We start from the raw sequence: 15,543 nt of genomic DNA on the forward strand, positions 1-15,543 counted from the left end.
ATCCCTCAAATAAACAGACTTATTTGTTTAAAAAGGAAAAAAAAATGCTTCCTTTGCTCTGCAGGAGGAGGGATGGGGTGGCTGGGAAGGGAGGAAAGGGAAAGGGAGGGCTGGAGGAAGAAAGGCACACAGGGCAATGCAGGGACCCCTTGTGGAGAGGCACAGGGAAGAGTCTCACAGGTGGCCTTGGCTGAAACTCTCCCTTGAGGCCTCTGGGATGATCACAGCTTCCTGATAGGCTCTCCGTATGGCACTGGTGTCCGGCTGCTCATAAATCCTGGCCAGTCATTCAGCCTCAGCCCCCAAGTCTACCCCTTGTTCTCAGATAGGTTATGGAGCACACAGCAGGATGCCACCATATAGGGGATGTTGTGTGTTGCGCTCACTCATGTCCAGATGGATGAAGAGACTCCTGAAACTTCCCTTGAGATGGTTGAAGCCACACACTACCACAATGGTGGCACCTGTTTAGCTGGCGTTGGGAGTTCTCCTTGGTGGGGTCCCGGTTGCCCATTTAGGGTTTCATAAGCCAGGGGAGCAAGGGATAGGCTGCATTGACCAGGATGCAGATGGGCATGTCCACGTCCTTCACCCTGATGGTGCCGTCAGGAAAAATTGTGCCAGTGTGCATCTTCTGGAACAGGTATGAGTTCTGGAAGATGCAGGCATCATGCGCCCTCCCCGAATAGCCAACACTAACTTCTGTGAACCATCTCTTGTGGTCCACCAGGGCCTGCAGCACCATAGAAAAGTACCCCCTTCTGTTTATATAGTCCCAGGGCTCAATGGTCCGGGGCCAGGATGAGGATATGAGTGCCATCTATGTCCCCGTCCTCGGTTGGGGAAGCTGCAAAGCCATCTACGATGGTGTTGACATTCCCCAGAGTGATGACCCTCCACAGCAATATGTTATTGATGGCCTTGACTACCTGCAGGAACTCGGGCTCTGACTGTGGATTTTCCCATGCCGAACTGGTTCCCAAGGGAGCAGTAGCTGACAAGCTTCCAGAGGGCAATGTTGCCACTTTCTGCAGAGGGTAGTGGGTCGTATGTGGGTGTCCTGTCACCTGAGGGCAGGGGAGAGCCACTCACAGAGTTTCGAGAAGGTAGCCTTCCACATGCAGAAGTTCTGGAGCCACTGTTGGTTGTCCCACCGCTGCATGACGATGAGGTCCCACCAGTTTGAACTGGTCTCCCTTTGCCCGAAGCAGCATTTGATAGGGTGCAGGAGACTGAGGATCATTTGCTGCTGCAGGAGCACCAGGGCCTGAGTGACGGGATCCGCCTGTTTGGGCTGGTCATCGTCATGCTGAAGCAGCACATGGGCAGTTTGGATGAACTGTGCCATGAGGCACAGCATGAGCCTGGCACCGCTTTGCAGCAGCTCCGATTCCATGATGTGAGTGCTGTGGCGTCCGCAAGGGCAACCAGAACACACTGCGTGAGTTTGGTGTCTTCTGAGGAGGTAGGCAGTGGAGGAGTAGTGTGACACTGGGGCGGTGTCTAGACTACATGCCTCTGTCGTCAGAGGCATGTAGATTAGACACATAGGCAAAGTCAAATGAAGCCGCGATTTAAATGATCGCGGCTTCATTTACATTTACATGGCTGCCACGCTGAGCCGACAAACAGCTGATCAGCTGTTTGTCCGCTCAGCGCGCTAGTCTGGACACTCCCCAGCTGACATCAAAGCCCTTTGTCGGCAGCCCCGTTATTCCTCATGGGATGAGGTTTACCGGGGCTGCCAACAAAGGGCTTTGATGTCGGCAGGGGAGCGTCCAGACTAGCGCGCTGAGCAGACAAACAGCCAATCAGCTGTCGGCTCAGCGCGGCAGCCATGTAAATTTAAATGAAGCCGCGATCATTTAAATCGCGGCTTCATTTGACTTTGCCAAAACAACAAATCTACATGGCTCCGTCGACGGAGCCATGTAGTTTAGACGTACCCTGGCTGTAGAAAGGAGCCCCTTTAAGCATGTGTCTCAGCTAGACTTAGCAAGCAGCTACAGGAAGTGTGCGCCCTCCTGATGCCCTCTCCAAAGTGCTGCTGGAAACTTTAAATCTGATGCACGCTCCAATCAATATGGACATGTTATTTCAAAATAATTTTGAGTGATTTCAATTCTGCCTTGTAGTGTCAACGGGTTATTTAAAAAATTATTAGTTTGGGAGTTATTTTGAAATAATTTCCCCCTGTAGATGTTCACATATATTAAATGTTCCAAATGTAGCCAGTCACTATCTTATTTGTGCTATCTGACCAGTGATGCAGTATCATAATCAAAATGAAAGCCAGTGACAGAATTTCCTTGCAGAATATAAAACATGAATATTTATGCCCAGGTTATTAATAAACGTAGAATTAGCATCTAGGGAAAGGCAACTATATTCTAAAGGCACCAATGTTAATTTTCTTCTGTGAAACAAGTGCTTAAATTTGAGTCTTTCCCCAGATTAATATAATAATTGACAAATGGGGGGAGGAAAGTCTAATTTTGCTCAATAAAGGAGTTTCTTGTGATTAATGCTTTGGCTGCACCATGGAGAGCCTAATGGAAATAATTGGACATTCAGTTCTCCTTAATTTTAAAAGGAAAGTGGGCATCCAAATCCTCTACATTGCTCTGAAATCTCAATCTAAAGATGTGTCCAACCAGTTCTGAAGCCACTATAGTAGCTACTGCTATAGTGAACTAGACACACTTAACTGGCCAAAAAGCCACATGTGGCTAGTGGCTTGCATGTTGGACACAATGGGTCTAACGCTTTTCTAGCTTGGACCCTCTGCTCATGCGATAGCTCAGAGGGGGATCTAAACTGGCTCAAGTGTAAGTATTTCTTATTTAGTCTACAGAAGTAGCATTAGCTGTAGGAGCCAGTAAAAGATCTTGTGCAACAACAGAGACATAAATGAACACAGTACCACTGGAAAACAGAATGTCATAGCTAATACATCGCAGTTATTTGTATCCCTGGTAGACTGATATATAAAAAGTTTTTAAAAAATCCAATAATTCAAATGACTATCAGACTTTCCCTTATGTACACACAGACAAATGAATTCCAAAGTGATTTAATCAGTATCTTGACACTTGCTGGATTTCCATAGTCCTTATGCTGGTGGAAAATCTGGAATTCTAGCATTCAAACATAATGCAGCAATTCTGTGGACTGTAGATCACTAGCTGGTAGGCTACAGTGAGATGGTAAGTAATATGGTACCATTTCCTCATCGTTTCCAATTGCTTCTACATGAGTCCACGTGTGTAAAAACAAAGAGGTGCAGGGGCTACTGCAACCAGTGGGGCCAACCGAATTGCTGGGAAACGGGAAGGGGCAGATTCTCGGACACAAGGGGAGGGCTGGGCAGCCAGTCCTCAGCACTGCTAGGACTGCACTGTGCTGCCCCCCTCCAGCCAGCCCTTAGAGCCTTCCAGAGCGGGCCACACCATGATCCGGAGGCGATTTAAAGAGCTCAGGGTAGGAAGCCGAAAGTTCTAAGCTCTTCTGTATCACTGGGCCTGGCACAGTCACCCCATTATCAAGAAGCTGAAAATGCTAGTAATGATGCCAGTAAGAGTTTGCTGAGTAGTCACTCAAGAGCACATTGTCATTGCCCGCACTTATAGTAGTTCTGTTAAATGCAGAAATCTAAATTGGTGCCAACAATAGTATGGTGAATGCAGAGCAGCCACCAGGTCAGTAGATCATGGCCCCATTTCCACAAATAATTTGGGGCCAATGACAGGTGAACAGAGGGAAGACCCATTAAGCCAAATATTGTTGGAGGAAGGTCTGCATATTCTGCCATCCTGCAGTACTTTGTAGATAGGAATTTGAAATAAAAAACGGAGCAAACACACTAGCCATACTCTAGTCTGACCTCTTGAGAAAAAGCAAAACAGAGGAATTTAATTTCTTCACTGACTTAGGTAGGATATGATGTCATAGGGTCAAACTATTCCTTTTCTCTCAGTTCAGAAGGGGAGAATTATTTGTTGAGCTGAAGGAGGGAGCTAGAAGATATAACAGTTTATTAACTCCAAGTCTGGGAGATTAAATTTTACTTACTGTGGTCAGAGGAGTTGGTGTGGGTATAGGAAGCAATCCTGCACCAGGCATCAGGCTTGTCATAGTGGGAGCAGGAGCCAATAAAGAGAGGGCTTTGGCTTCATCTGGGATTTTACCTGGAGAAGCAAATGGAAGTGTTAGAGAGAGTTTGAACACCAAAACAATGTTATTCTTTCTATGATTTTACAATTTACCCTTGCACTTAAAAATAAAAGAAAGAAAAATGAATCTATCTACCAGAGCCTTACAAAAAACAAATAAGAACTAAAGTTTTTTCCTTTTAACCCTGCTCTACTAGGAAAAACAAAAGTGAGTAAAACTTCAAAGACTAGCAATCTCATTAATGGATTATTATTTTAAAAACTGAATAATGTAGACAATTATTTAACACTTTGAGCTATGGGTCACCTGTACTGGAAACTTAATGTTCATGAACCAAACGATATCAAGCATGGACGCTTTCCCAGGGCGGTGTTTTCACGGTGATCGAAAGTTGTGTTACACATGACAACCGTTCGTGTAGGCTGCATCACTAATAGCACACAGAACATCAGATACAGAAAAGAAGAACATTTTTTAAAGTTTAATCCCCAGAAATGGCAAATAACCAAATTAGTTAAAAAAAAAAAAAAGTATGTGCTAATTGAAATCTGTCCCTTTTCTTCTGGAGCTGCTACCTGTTTTGGGTAATACATAAATAAAATACAAAAACTATCAGAATCTGCACTGCAGCTAGGAATCCACTGGGGGGGGGGGAAGACTTGCATCGTTTCTCCTTATGGGTTGTCTCAGTGTAAGTGGGACTACAAAAGACTTACATCTCCGATCATCTAATTGTAAATGTACAGAGATAGCTCAATTGTTTTCCCTCTAAATGCACTACACTTTCATAAAAAATATATACTGCAACTGTGACTAACGATTCCCCTGTTGTCATCCCAATAGTTTATTAAAATAATTTTCATCTGAATAAAATGTATGATGGTTATATGTATAATTATAACAAATACTAGACTAAGAAATATGAGTATTAAATTCTGTAATATTTAAACAATTTACTAAATGCACATAATGAAAAAATCATCACAAAATCTAAAACTGAAAAACTACCAGAAAATTCCTAATCACACTAAATAATTAAAGACTTCCTAATCTGCTCCAAACTGCGAAAGTAGCCATAAAAAAGTCCTCATACATTACCTTGTGCAGTTTAGAGGTGTTAATGGCTTTCTACAATAATGAACTTTAAATAAATATTTGTTTTAAAAAAAAGTGTAAGTACTCTGGTACTACTTCAATTTGCACATACATTTTCATTATGTTTATAATGAAATACATAGAAACTTCAGGAGTTTATAATGAATACATAGAAAAGGACTCCTGATTTAAAAATAACATATGGGGTAAATTTTCAAAGCACTAAGCAAATTTTTGGCAGTGCAATTCCCATTAAAGTCCATGGAAGTTATCTGTCTAAAAGAATATTTTGAAAATATGCACCATAATTTGCAGCTCTAGAGTGGATCTGAGTTGCCTCTGTCCAAAAGATAATAAATTGAAATAAAATCCATTTTAATGTGAATAGATATGGAATGAAAAAAAAATAAACACCACAATTTCTTCTACATATGTTGCACTCTTGTTAATAAAACAGATCTATTTTACTTTAAAATTCGTTCTGTGAAACTTTGGCCCATAATGTACAACAGACCAAGGCATTTTGCTTTCTAAAAGAGAAAAATAAAATCAAATTATTAGTGTTTGAAAATTAACTGCACAGAAACTTCTTCCATAACTTTAAAAACATGCCTGATCTAAAGCCAAAATCATATATAGCATGAATACAGTGCTTTTACAGGCCTCATTTTAAAGTTACACGTGCAATAGCATGTGAAGTTATAATGCCTGATTTGTGGGGCTGCTCATGAAAAGCAGGTATTTGCTTGCACATATTATCAGTTATGCAGCTAAACAGATATTTAAATACATAACCACAGTAACTGTGCATGCAAATTAAGCATACATTTACACAGCTGGCTTTTGGGAAATTGTAAGTTATGTTTTTAAAGTGTTGTTGAAACATGAGCTAATCATGAAGATCTATATTACAGATCAATAAGGTCCTAATCTTGTAGAGATACACTTCTGTGTTTACACTTGGCACTTCTATAATCCCACTAAATCCATGGGACTTTACATGGATGAACACCTACAGGAATGGTATAGAATTTATGACAGTAATGCTGAATTCTAATTTACAGCCCAGAATGCACACACCTAATTTAAGCATGCACTTAAATCTACCTGTATTCTGTACATAATTAAGCATATGCTTAAATTGAATGTAGAACATACATAAATATTTAGTTGGATAAGGGTAATCAGTTTAGAAAGATACTTAAGATGTGCCTAGACTTTAAATGCAAGAACAATGCCACTGAATTCACTTAGACTATTCATACATTTAAAGTTGTGTATATGCTAAAGTAACTTGCCACCTAAAGATTGCAGAAGGTAAACTGCCAGGTGGATAATAACCATTTTAAAATTGATTTTTTTTTTACATTTCCCTAATGTTTTTCATCTCACCTAACCTATGTTAAAAAAAATTATGTAGAGCCGGTTAAAGTTTTTCCACACAAAGTTTTACTTAAAAATACTGACTTATTCTTAAAGATCTTTTTAATGAAATAGGAGTTCTGCAGATGTTTCCTCAATATTTTATTGATTTCTTTAAAAAAAATCAAACAAACTAAAAAATATTCAAAAATTTTGCACACTAATATGCTGTGTGCACTTTCCCCAAAAATGAATCAATTTAGAAAATGGAAATAGTTTAGAAATTTCCCACCAAAAAACTTTGCCATTTCTTTCAAACAAAACTAGCAAAAAAGCTGATAAATTAAATGTAATGCTAAATAATCTGAAGTGCTCCTACGGAATCTGTTTTGTTACCTTCCTTAATCATTCTTTTGTAAAAAAGGAATACAAACCTAGACAAAATATAAACAAAACATTTTGGCTATTACGAGATAAGACATCGGTTAACACTTCAATTTTAAGGCTTGCTTTTTAAAAAAAATCGTATTATTGTTGGATGAGTGAACTTAACCCTTAAAAGTTTATTTGAAATTCTTTCATAGAAAATATGTATTTATTTAAAGAGGATAGGTTGTCAATTTTATGGACCAATTTTTTATTTTCAATTTGTGCCAGTGCCTTAAAAAGATTGTAATTATCTTTTGGGTGCTCTTTGTTCAGTCATAAATGACAGATCTGATTTTCATTTCATTTCACAAAGGGATCTTTTTAAGTGGACTGTAAATCACTGTTACATCCATTTTAGGACACTTCACACAGAGGCTTGATCTACACTTTGAATTTATATTGGCATAACTATGCTGGTCAGAAGTGTGAAAAATCCATATTCCTTAGCAACACAGCCATGCCATCAAAAGCTCTAATGTAGATACAGCTATGCTGATAGAAAAATGCTGTGTTACTACAATGTTGCTCTGGGGAAGTGGTGGGCTTACACCAGAAGAAAAACTCCTTCTATCAGTGTGCATTGCAAGTTCACTAAATAGCTATGATAGTACAGGCTCTGTAGTTTAGAAATGGCTTGCCAGAGCAATGTAAAGTAGCCTTACTGTAAACGACAATTAGGCCTGTCATCAGTAAAATTTAGTGTATTAGTCACAAAATTACAAGTGTTCAGAAGAGATCAGTTTCCTTGTGTTTTGGAGGATATAAAAAAGAATACAAGGGTTTCAGCGATGTTTCAATTAAGGAGACACTTTATACTCATATCTAATCTGGAGATTAGAAAATAATATATTATTTTCTTAGTATTTTTTTTTAAATCACTGGGAAATATAAACTTATGTATGGAACCATTTCTTATAAAATCCCTTTCTGTTGCATCTAAATGAAAACGCCATTCTAGTGCGTTAAGGTTAAAAAAAATTGTTTCCATCTTCCCACAGATAACATTGTTAAAAGACAACATAACTGACAAAACATTCAAAGGCTCAGAGTCCATTTACACTAATGTGTGTTAAAGATTTTTCTTAAAATTAATACAAATACGATGAAATCCTGACCCTAGTGAAGTTAATGGGGAAAAAAACCCCAACCTCCATTACTACCAATGGAGTTAGAATTTCACATACAGTGAGAATAAAGAGTCTAGAATGTTCAGAACTTTTTCAAAAGCAAATCCAAAACAGATATCTAAACTTCTTCACATTAAAAATTAATTAAAAAGCCATGTGCCTTGTGCTTTTGTTTGGTAAAAGTTAGATTCTCAAGAAAGATGCAATAAGAAAGACTCAGCTGGCTTTTTCAGAGACATGTACTTTTGAAAATGTAGTCCACACGCATATTTTAATCTTCATATATCATATTCTGATCTACCTGACAGAATTAAATTAAGATTCCTAAACATATCTATAAGGCACTGTTCATCCCTAGTTTACAGCAAAGAATTTAGATGATCTAATTCAACATTTGGTGTATATACCATTCACCACCCTCAAATAGCTTTAGAAAGGCAACTGTAAAATGAAACATTATGAACCCTTTACAAAACACCATTTTTACAGAACTGAAGAACCAGTTCACAAGTAGAAGTGAAAGAGATTCAGCAAAAACAAAAACAAAACAAAAAAGGGACAAAATAAAAAAAAAGGAAAGGAAAGCAAAATAAAATAATAAAAACAGAGACAGGGCGTCCATCTTCAGCGGGCCAGACTTCGATCTCATTTTCCCCATGAAGGTTTCACTTGACGGCAGGTTTAGTGGCATGGCAAACAATGCCTAACTCAGGCAAGTGTAACAGGTCTGCCTTGGCCAGTCTAGTCATCTAATAATGCACAAATATCACACAGAGAAAACATACAAAACCAAATTAATAGTCAAAATCCATCTACCAGAAAATGTGGACATAAAGTTCAGAATGATGGTTAGGTCAACATCATTGTTATGTTTCAACCTTTGCTATCTAAAGGTATAACATTAAAAAAGAAACCAAACAAACCAAAAACCTGTGATGCACAAACAAAGGAAAGGATAACATTTTGACAGTGCAATGAAATTTTACTTAATTTCAAGTAACATTTTTTTTTAATAAAGTAGCTACTGGTAAAGTACACGTGAATGTTATAAAATGAACATTATTTTCAATGCTTTGGGGTTACCTCTTCACACTCTGCTGAGGTCGCACTGATGAAAGGCATTCTAATTTTTTTTTAAACCAACCTTTATGTATCCCTTTTTCTTACACTAATCCTTTCAGTAACAGCACTGCTGGCCAATGGCAGAATGTAAAGTTAGCAGCAGAACACAGAAATTACGGCTTTCGTAGCCCATAGTATACCTTACCAATCACATTTACAGCTATATCAACAAATATTGTACTGTGTTCTCCAGAGCCATATATATTAAACACACATCCCTTAGAAAGTTAAAACTATCGTCAGTTCAGGTAGTATTTATAAACTAACACAAAAGGTTCAGTAATAAAGTTGCATAGAAACAGCTCATTTAATGGTGTGAAATTTTTAAGCAGGTTTGTGTCTCAACCCATTTTTATGTACAGTTACTTGTAAACAAGGTCTATTTTTCTGTACAGTCCACAATGACTTGTAAACAAACTGCAATAGAATAATGTGGCTTCAGAATGCCTCTGTCAGCTATGAAATGGGTGGAACATGATTGGGGAATAAAAAAAAAAAAATCTCAAAAATTTTATTGTATTTTTCCTCTATTATCATCTATTTCCAAGAGAAAACTGTGATCCTATCAGAAGGAAAACCCCAAAAGTGGTACTGATTCATTAGGAAGCAATCTTCCCTTTCTAGCAGTACTGATCCAGAATTTGTGTCTTTTCAATGAGACATAACACTAAAAATTATTCTTGATCATCCTCATGAATGAACTTTGGAACCTTTTCCAGAGTAACAGCTCTCATCAGACATTCTGCCTACCTAAATTCTTTCTGCAGTTTCAGTTGGATACAGTATTATTATTTTCTCCCTGAATTTAAAGGTAAACATAAAAAAAAAATCCCCAAAACCTATAGTCCATGCATTTCAGAAATACGTGCAATATGCCTCAATTAAGATTTATGAAGGTAGTAAGCAAATAAATAAGATTTAAATAACCTTTAAAAGAAATACTTTCAAGGATCCATGAAAGTCTGCTTGCTCTCCTGAGTTTACTACGAACATCCCAGTATGGATCATTCTGTAAGCACAGAACTGATTCAACAATTCTTGATAGCCTTATTTTGGCACAACAAACCTTTCTGGGACACTGTTAACAATCCCAAAGGAAACAAAAATAGACCTTGTGGACCCGCAACAGTATTTTTTTAAAGGATCAATGAAGACTTATTAAGTAAATGACTATTTGGCTAGTGGTGGCATTTGACAAATACATGAGCTATGTAGATTACCATTAACTCACATGGATTTGCTGTACATAGCATGACAGCTAGTAAGTACACTCTAAAGACGGCTGGCTGCATTCCACTGGTTTATAAATTCTTTTCTATGGATTTATGGTCCATATCCAAATCTGATATATGTGAGCACAGCATATGTAAACTTAGGGCTTGTCTACACTACAGTCGCTAAAGCAGAATAGCTATAGCACTGTACCTATGCTAATCTAGAGCCATACTATAGATACTTCTTACAGCAATGGAATGGGTTTTACTGTCACTATAGGTCAGTGTTTCCCAATTGGTGCTCCACAGAACCCTGGGGTTCTGCGAAGCAAAAGTAGGGGTTCCGCGAGGAGCCGGCACTCCCCCGCCCCCTCTGAAAGGAGAGCGCCGGTGTGACGGGAGGGACCCAGGGACCCATCCCAGGGCGGGAGGACTCACCAACCCCTGCACTTTATGGGGTGCTCAAGGGGCAGATGCCTGTCTGTGTCACCTGTTCTTGTGCGGCAGCACAGCGGGGCTGTACTGCCACCAAGGGAATGCTGAACTGTGAGATGTCAGCTGTCCACCGGGCCGTGTGTCCAGAGTGGGAGGGGGCAGGATGGGTGACGTCAAGGGGAGGGGTTAGCATGGGGGAGCCAGAGCAGGGAATTCAAAATGACTGCAGCTTCAAGAGACAGGGCAGGAAAGGGAGCAAGGGGGACAGGGGAATGGGAACAGAATTGGAGCGGGGGAGGAAACACCAGCATTATTCCAATGCCTGGAGTTAAGGCACGGAGGTGGTGAGTTTCGGAACTAGGGGAGCACAGGGGGCTGAAGTCGAAGGTCCCCGGAGGTAGGAAGAAGCCAAAGGCAGGGATTGCCTACAGGTGACCTGCGGGCTGGTGCTTTGCAGCAGGAGCCCCACCAGCCAGACAGGTCTTTACCTGAACCTGTCTTTAGAGCCCTGGGCTGGCATCCGTCTCCCTACCCCCACACGCCAGCAGCGGGGAAGAACTGTTGGAGATGCTTGTGGTATCGGACTACAAAACGGACTGCCATTGAGGCAGAAACAATTATAAACTGGTTAACAAAAGGACGGCCAGGCGGCCATTTAAGCCAGAGTAAACTGACACAAAAGGGGGAGAGGACTGCAATCCCTTTACAGCCGGCTAGCCAGCAGAGGCGGAGGCTGGGGCAGAGGGAACAGTTGCTCCCGGCTGGCACACCAGGGGGAATGCCGGACAGAAGTGACCCCATGTGACCCACAGCGGGGAGGGAAGCACTTCACCTCCCCAAAGGAGCCAGCATGTGCTGCCTGAATAGCTGGGTCTGTGGCACCCAGCAACTTAGTTCCGGGGCTTTTCTGTGCGATGTGGGGGGAAGGGAGGAAGTTCAGGAGACCCAGGCAGTGCAGCTCAAACTATGAAGGCAACACGCTCTGCCCTGGGACTCCCCACGCCCTCCCCCTCCCTGCCCGCAGGACGGCATCGCGAAAGTAAGTTGCTGGGGTGCAACAGCCCCTGCTGCTCAGGCAGCGCACACACCAGCTGTTTGGGGAGGGGGAGTGCAGTCGCACACTTCCCGGAACCCAGAGGTGCTGCAGGATTGCCAGGTACTGGTCCCAGCTGCCCCTGTCCAGTCCCCGCCCTGTCCCCACCAGCACTGTCCCCAGCACCCAGCAGTACCCTGTCCCTGGCCCCAGAACCCTGCCACCCACCCCAGGACCCAGCATCACCCTGGCCCCCAGCACCCTGCCATCCACCCTAGCACCACCCTGTCCCTGGACCCAGAACCCTGCCTCCCACCCCAGGACCCAGCACCACCCTGTCCCTGGCCCCAGCACCCTGCCACACACCCCAAGACCCAGCACCACCCTGTTCCTTATCCCAGCACCCTGCTAGCCACCCCAGTGCCCAGCAGGACCATGTCCCTGACCCCAGCACCCTGCCACCTGTCCCAGGATCCTGCCCCAGTACCCCGCCACCTGAGTCAGCATCCTGCCACCCAGCAGCACCCTCTCCCCAGCCCCAGCACCCACTAGCATGCTCTTCCCTGCCCCCACCAGCACAGTTGGGACCACATTATTTATGAGAGGGGTGAGGAATCAGAAAAGTCAGTTCCAAAAACCTCCAAGCCTCACTAAAGACAATGCTAAAACCTTTTGAGTTTAACATAATATTTTATTTAAAAATGAAGCCTGGCCAACAAGCCCCCAATTGGGGCCAAACCCCCATCTCACTGCAGCATCATAACATTCCTGCACCACCTGACCCCAAATCTGAGCCTATCATACAAGGAACCCCCTGTCCTGAGCCTCTTACATCCCCAAACTCCCGAACCCCCACATCTTCAGTCTTCTGCCACAACACTCCTGCACCATCCATACATCACAAATCTGTGTCCTGAGCCCATCATACTCACAGCCTTCTTGCCCTGAGCCCCTCACATATCCAGCCCAAACTCCTGCACACTCGCATCCACAAGCCCATGGCTTGCTCAGCACCACAACTTTCCACCGGAGCCCAACACTCCCCAGCCTGGAGCCCCCTCCCCGAGCCAACATCCCCTTCTCTTGCATCCAAATTCCTTCCCAGAGCTTGTAATTCTCACCCCTTCCCACACCCAAATCTCTCATTCCCACCCCAGAGCCTGCACCTCCTGTCTCAACCTAGTGAGAGTATATAACGGCTGGGGATAGCAAGTGATGAAGAGGAGGGGACCAGAGAGAATGAGGCCTCAAGGAAGTGGTGGGGGAAGGAATGTGATTTTCATGGATCATCCCCTCCTTTTTTTTTTTTTTGCTTGACAAACTTAGGGGTTCCGTGAAATTCTGAAAAGGGTTCCTTGGCCAAATAAAATTGGGAAACACTGCTATAGGTTATCCCCCTCCCTGAGTGGCAGTAACTAGGTTGATGGAAGAATGCTTTGATCGACCTAACCACATCTTCACTGTAGGTTAGATGAGCATAGCGATGGTGCTTAAAAGTGCGGATTTTTCAAACCTCTGAGCAACATATGTTGATCTAAATTTTAAGTACAGACCAGGTCCAAATGCCACATGGCGTTTCAGTGAAGTCAGTGGGGCTCAGTATATGTGCTGGGATTTGTCTATGTGCATCAGACTGCAGTATTAAGACCACAATTTGCAATGTACAAAACTAGTAACTCACATTATATTTAAGTAGTAAATGGAACCATAAACACAGAAATACAGTAAAGCTTGGTTATGCAACACTGATGGGAACGGCAGTCTCCAGGTAACTGAATGTGCTGGATAACAAAGCAGCCCTTACTGGCTTTGCTCCAGGGCAGGAGGAAACCTCCTCCCTCAGCAGCAGGACTGGCAGTCCATCTGGCACTCTGTTAATTTCAAACTTGGTTAACTGGCTGGGGAAATGCTGGTTAACAGAGTACCAGATAAAGTTTTTACTGTATTTTCAATCTGAGAAACTAAAACTGACAAAATAATTTCTTAGTCTTGTCTGCATTTAACTTTAGAACTAGAATTCCTGATGACAATGCAGTTCTGAAATTTTATTTGAAGATCTGATTAAATAATTTATCTTAAAATTAACTTAAGATTCAGCTTCTTAAATGCACATAGGCTCTGCTGCACTCAGCACTGCAATGACTAAGTGATTTAGAAGTCCCAGACTCATTTTCTAAAGAGATATAGGAACTCAGGCACAGTCCACGGGATTTAAGCTCTTTCGTGTCTAAAGCAGGGGTGGGCAATAATTTTTGAATGAAGGCCACTTCAAGCATTTTTGAAGTGGCCACAGGCCACCCCGGAAGGGACAGGGCCTTGGGCAGAAGGGGCAGAGCCTTTAAATAGCAGTTGAAAAGAGCTCACACCTCCCCTTCAGCTCCCAGGCATCACTTTAACAGGGGATGGGAGCTGCAAGCCCTTTCAATTCCTGCTATTTATAGGGCTTGCTGCTTCCAGCCTCATTGCTAGTGCGTTGCCTGGGAACTGGGACTTGCACCTGTCGGGCAATGTGTTGCCTGGCAGATGTGGGGAAGGCACGATCCCTTTAAATAGAAGCAGTTGAAAGGGCTTGCATGTTCTGGCTCCCTGGCAATGCGCTGGTGGCACCAGAGCTGCGAGCCCTTTTTAAATAAAAGCAGTTAAAAAGGCTCGCAGCGTCCAGCCCCACGGATCTGGGGGGGATGTGCAAGTCTTTTCCTGGGAGCTGGGACGTGTAAGCCTTTTCAACTGTTTCTATTTAAAGGGCTCGCATTTTCCCTGAGACTGCCAGGAAACACGGTGCCCAACAGGTGTGGGGAAGGTGCAAACCCTTTAAATAGAAGCAATTAAAAGGGCTTGCGCAGCCCCAGCTCCCAGGCAATGTGCAAGAGGGCAGGGCCTGGAACTGCCACGTGGGACAGATCAGAGCCCTAGGCGGGCCAGATCCAGTCCGCTGAGAGGCTTTTGCCCAACCTTCGCCTAATGTCACTCAAACTAGTGACATTTCTAAACTAGTGAGATATTGCAATACTGCGCCCAAAACTCCTACATACCTTCAAAAATCTGGGCCCAAGTGAAGTTGCATGTTAATTGATGTTATAATGTAAGAGACAACAAATCAAAGCACAAATGCCCTGAACTGCAATCTGATCTATGCAGGGAAATTCCCTCTCCTTTGCAGGGTCACATTGACATCAATGAAGACTCTGGATAGGCATGAGGGTCAGCCCATGAAAATGAGAAGGAAAGCAGTTTTATTTTATAAAGTTTTTTCAAGTATTTCCATATATAAGAATGGAATACAAGATAAAACTACTAATTTGAATTAATTTATTAATTTTGCTCATACATAGTTACAAGTAAATGAATATAAACGATGCTTAAAAGCGTAGCCAACATATTTTACTTTATTTTTTTAATAGCTTATTCTTTCTATCTTTCAAATCTAAGATTTTGCTTACAAAAATATGATGGGGAAAAAAGAAGAGTATCAGTTACTTGCCAGTTTCTGGGAAAGCTAAAGGCAATGAACATACAGGACAAAGACCAACATTACAGAAAAACATCTGAAATA

At 42.2% G+C, this 15,543-nt stretch overlaps 1 protein-coding gene across 9 annotated transcripts in view; it reads right to left on the reverse strand.

Moving 5' to 3' along the window:
• SREK1 (splicing regulatory glutamic acid and lysine rich protein 1) overlaps positions 1-15,543 on the reverse strand; it is a 69,763-nt gene that overhangs the window by 33,893 nt on the left and 20,327 nt on the right. For 4 of the 9 annotated variants that reach the window (XR_012904881.1, XM_075932375.1, XM_075932373.1 and 1 more), the window contains exon 3: positions 4,072-4,187. Coding sequence is in view for 8 of the 9 variants with exons in the window: in XM_075932375.1 (XP_075788490.1) it covers positions 4,072-4,187 (116 nt within the window). In the remaining variant the exon portion in view is untranslated. Of the gene's footprint in view, positions 1-4,071; positions 4,188-4,479; positions 15,532-15,543 lie in introns of those variants that run through there. The other 5 variants (XM_075932378.1, XM_075932376.1, XM_014571550.3 and 2 more) reach the window with 4 other exon arrangements.

Source organism: Pelodiscus sinensis, chromosome 6 (genome assembly GCF_049634645.1).
Source record: "Pelodiscus sinensis isolate JC-2024 chromosome 6, ASM4963464v1, whole genome shotgun sequence".
In the NCBI taxonomy this organism is placed as follows: Eukaryota; Metazoa; Chordata; order Testudines; family Trionychidae; genus Pelodiscus; species Pelodiscus sinensis.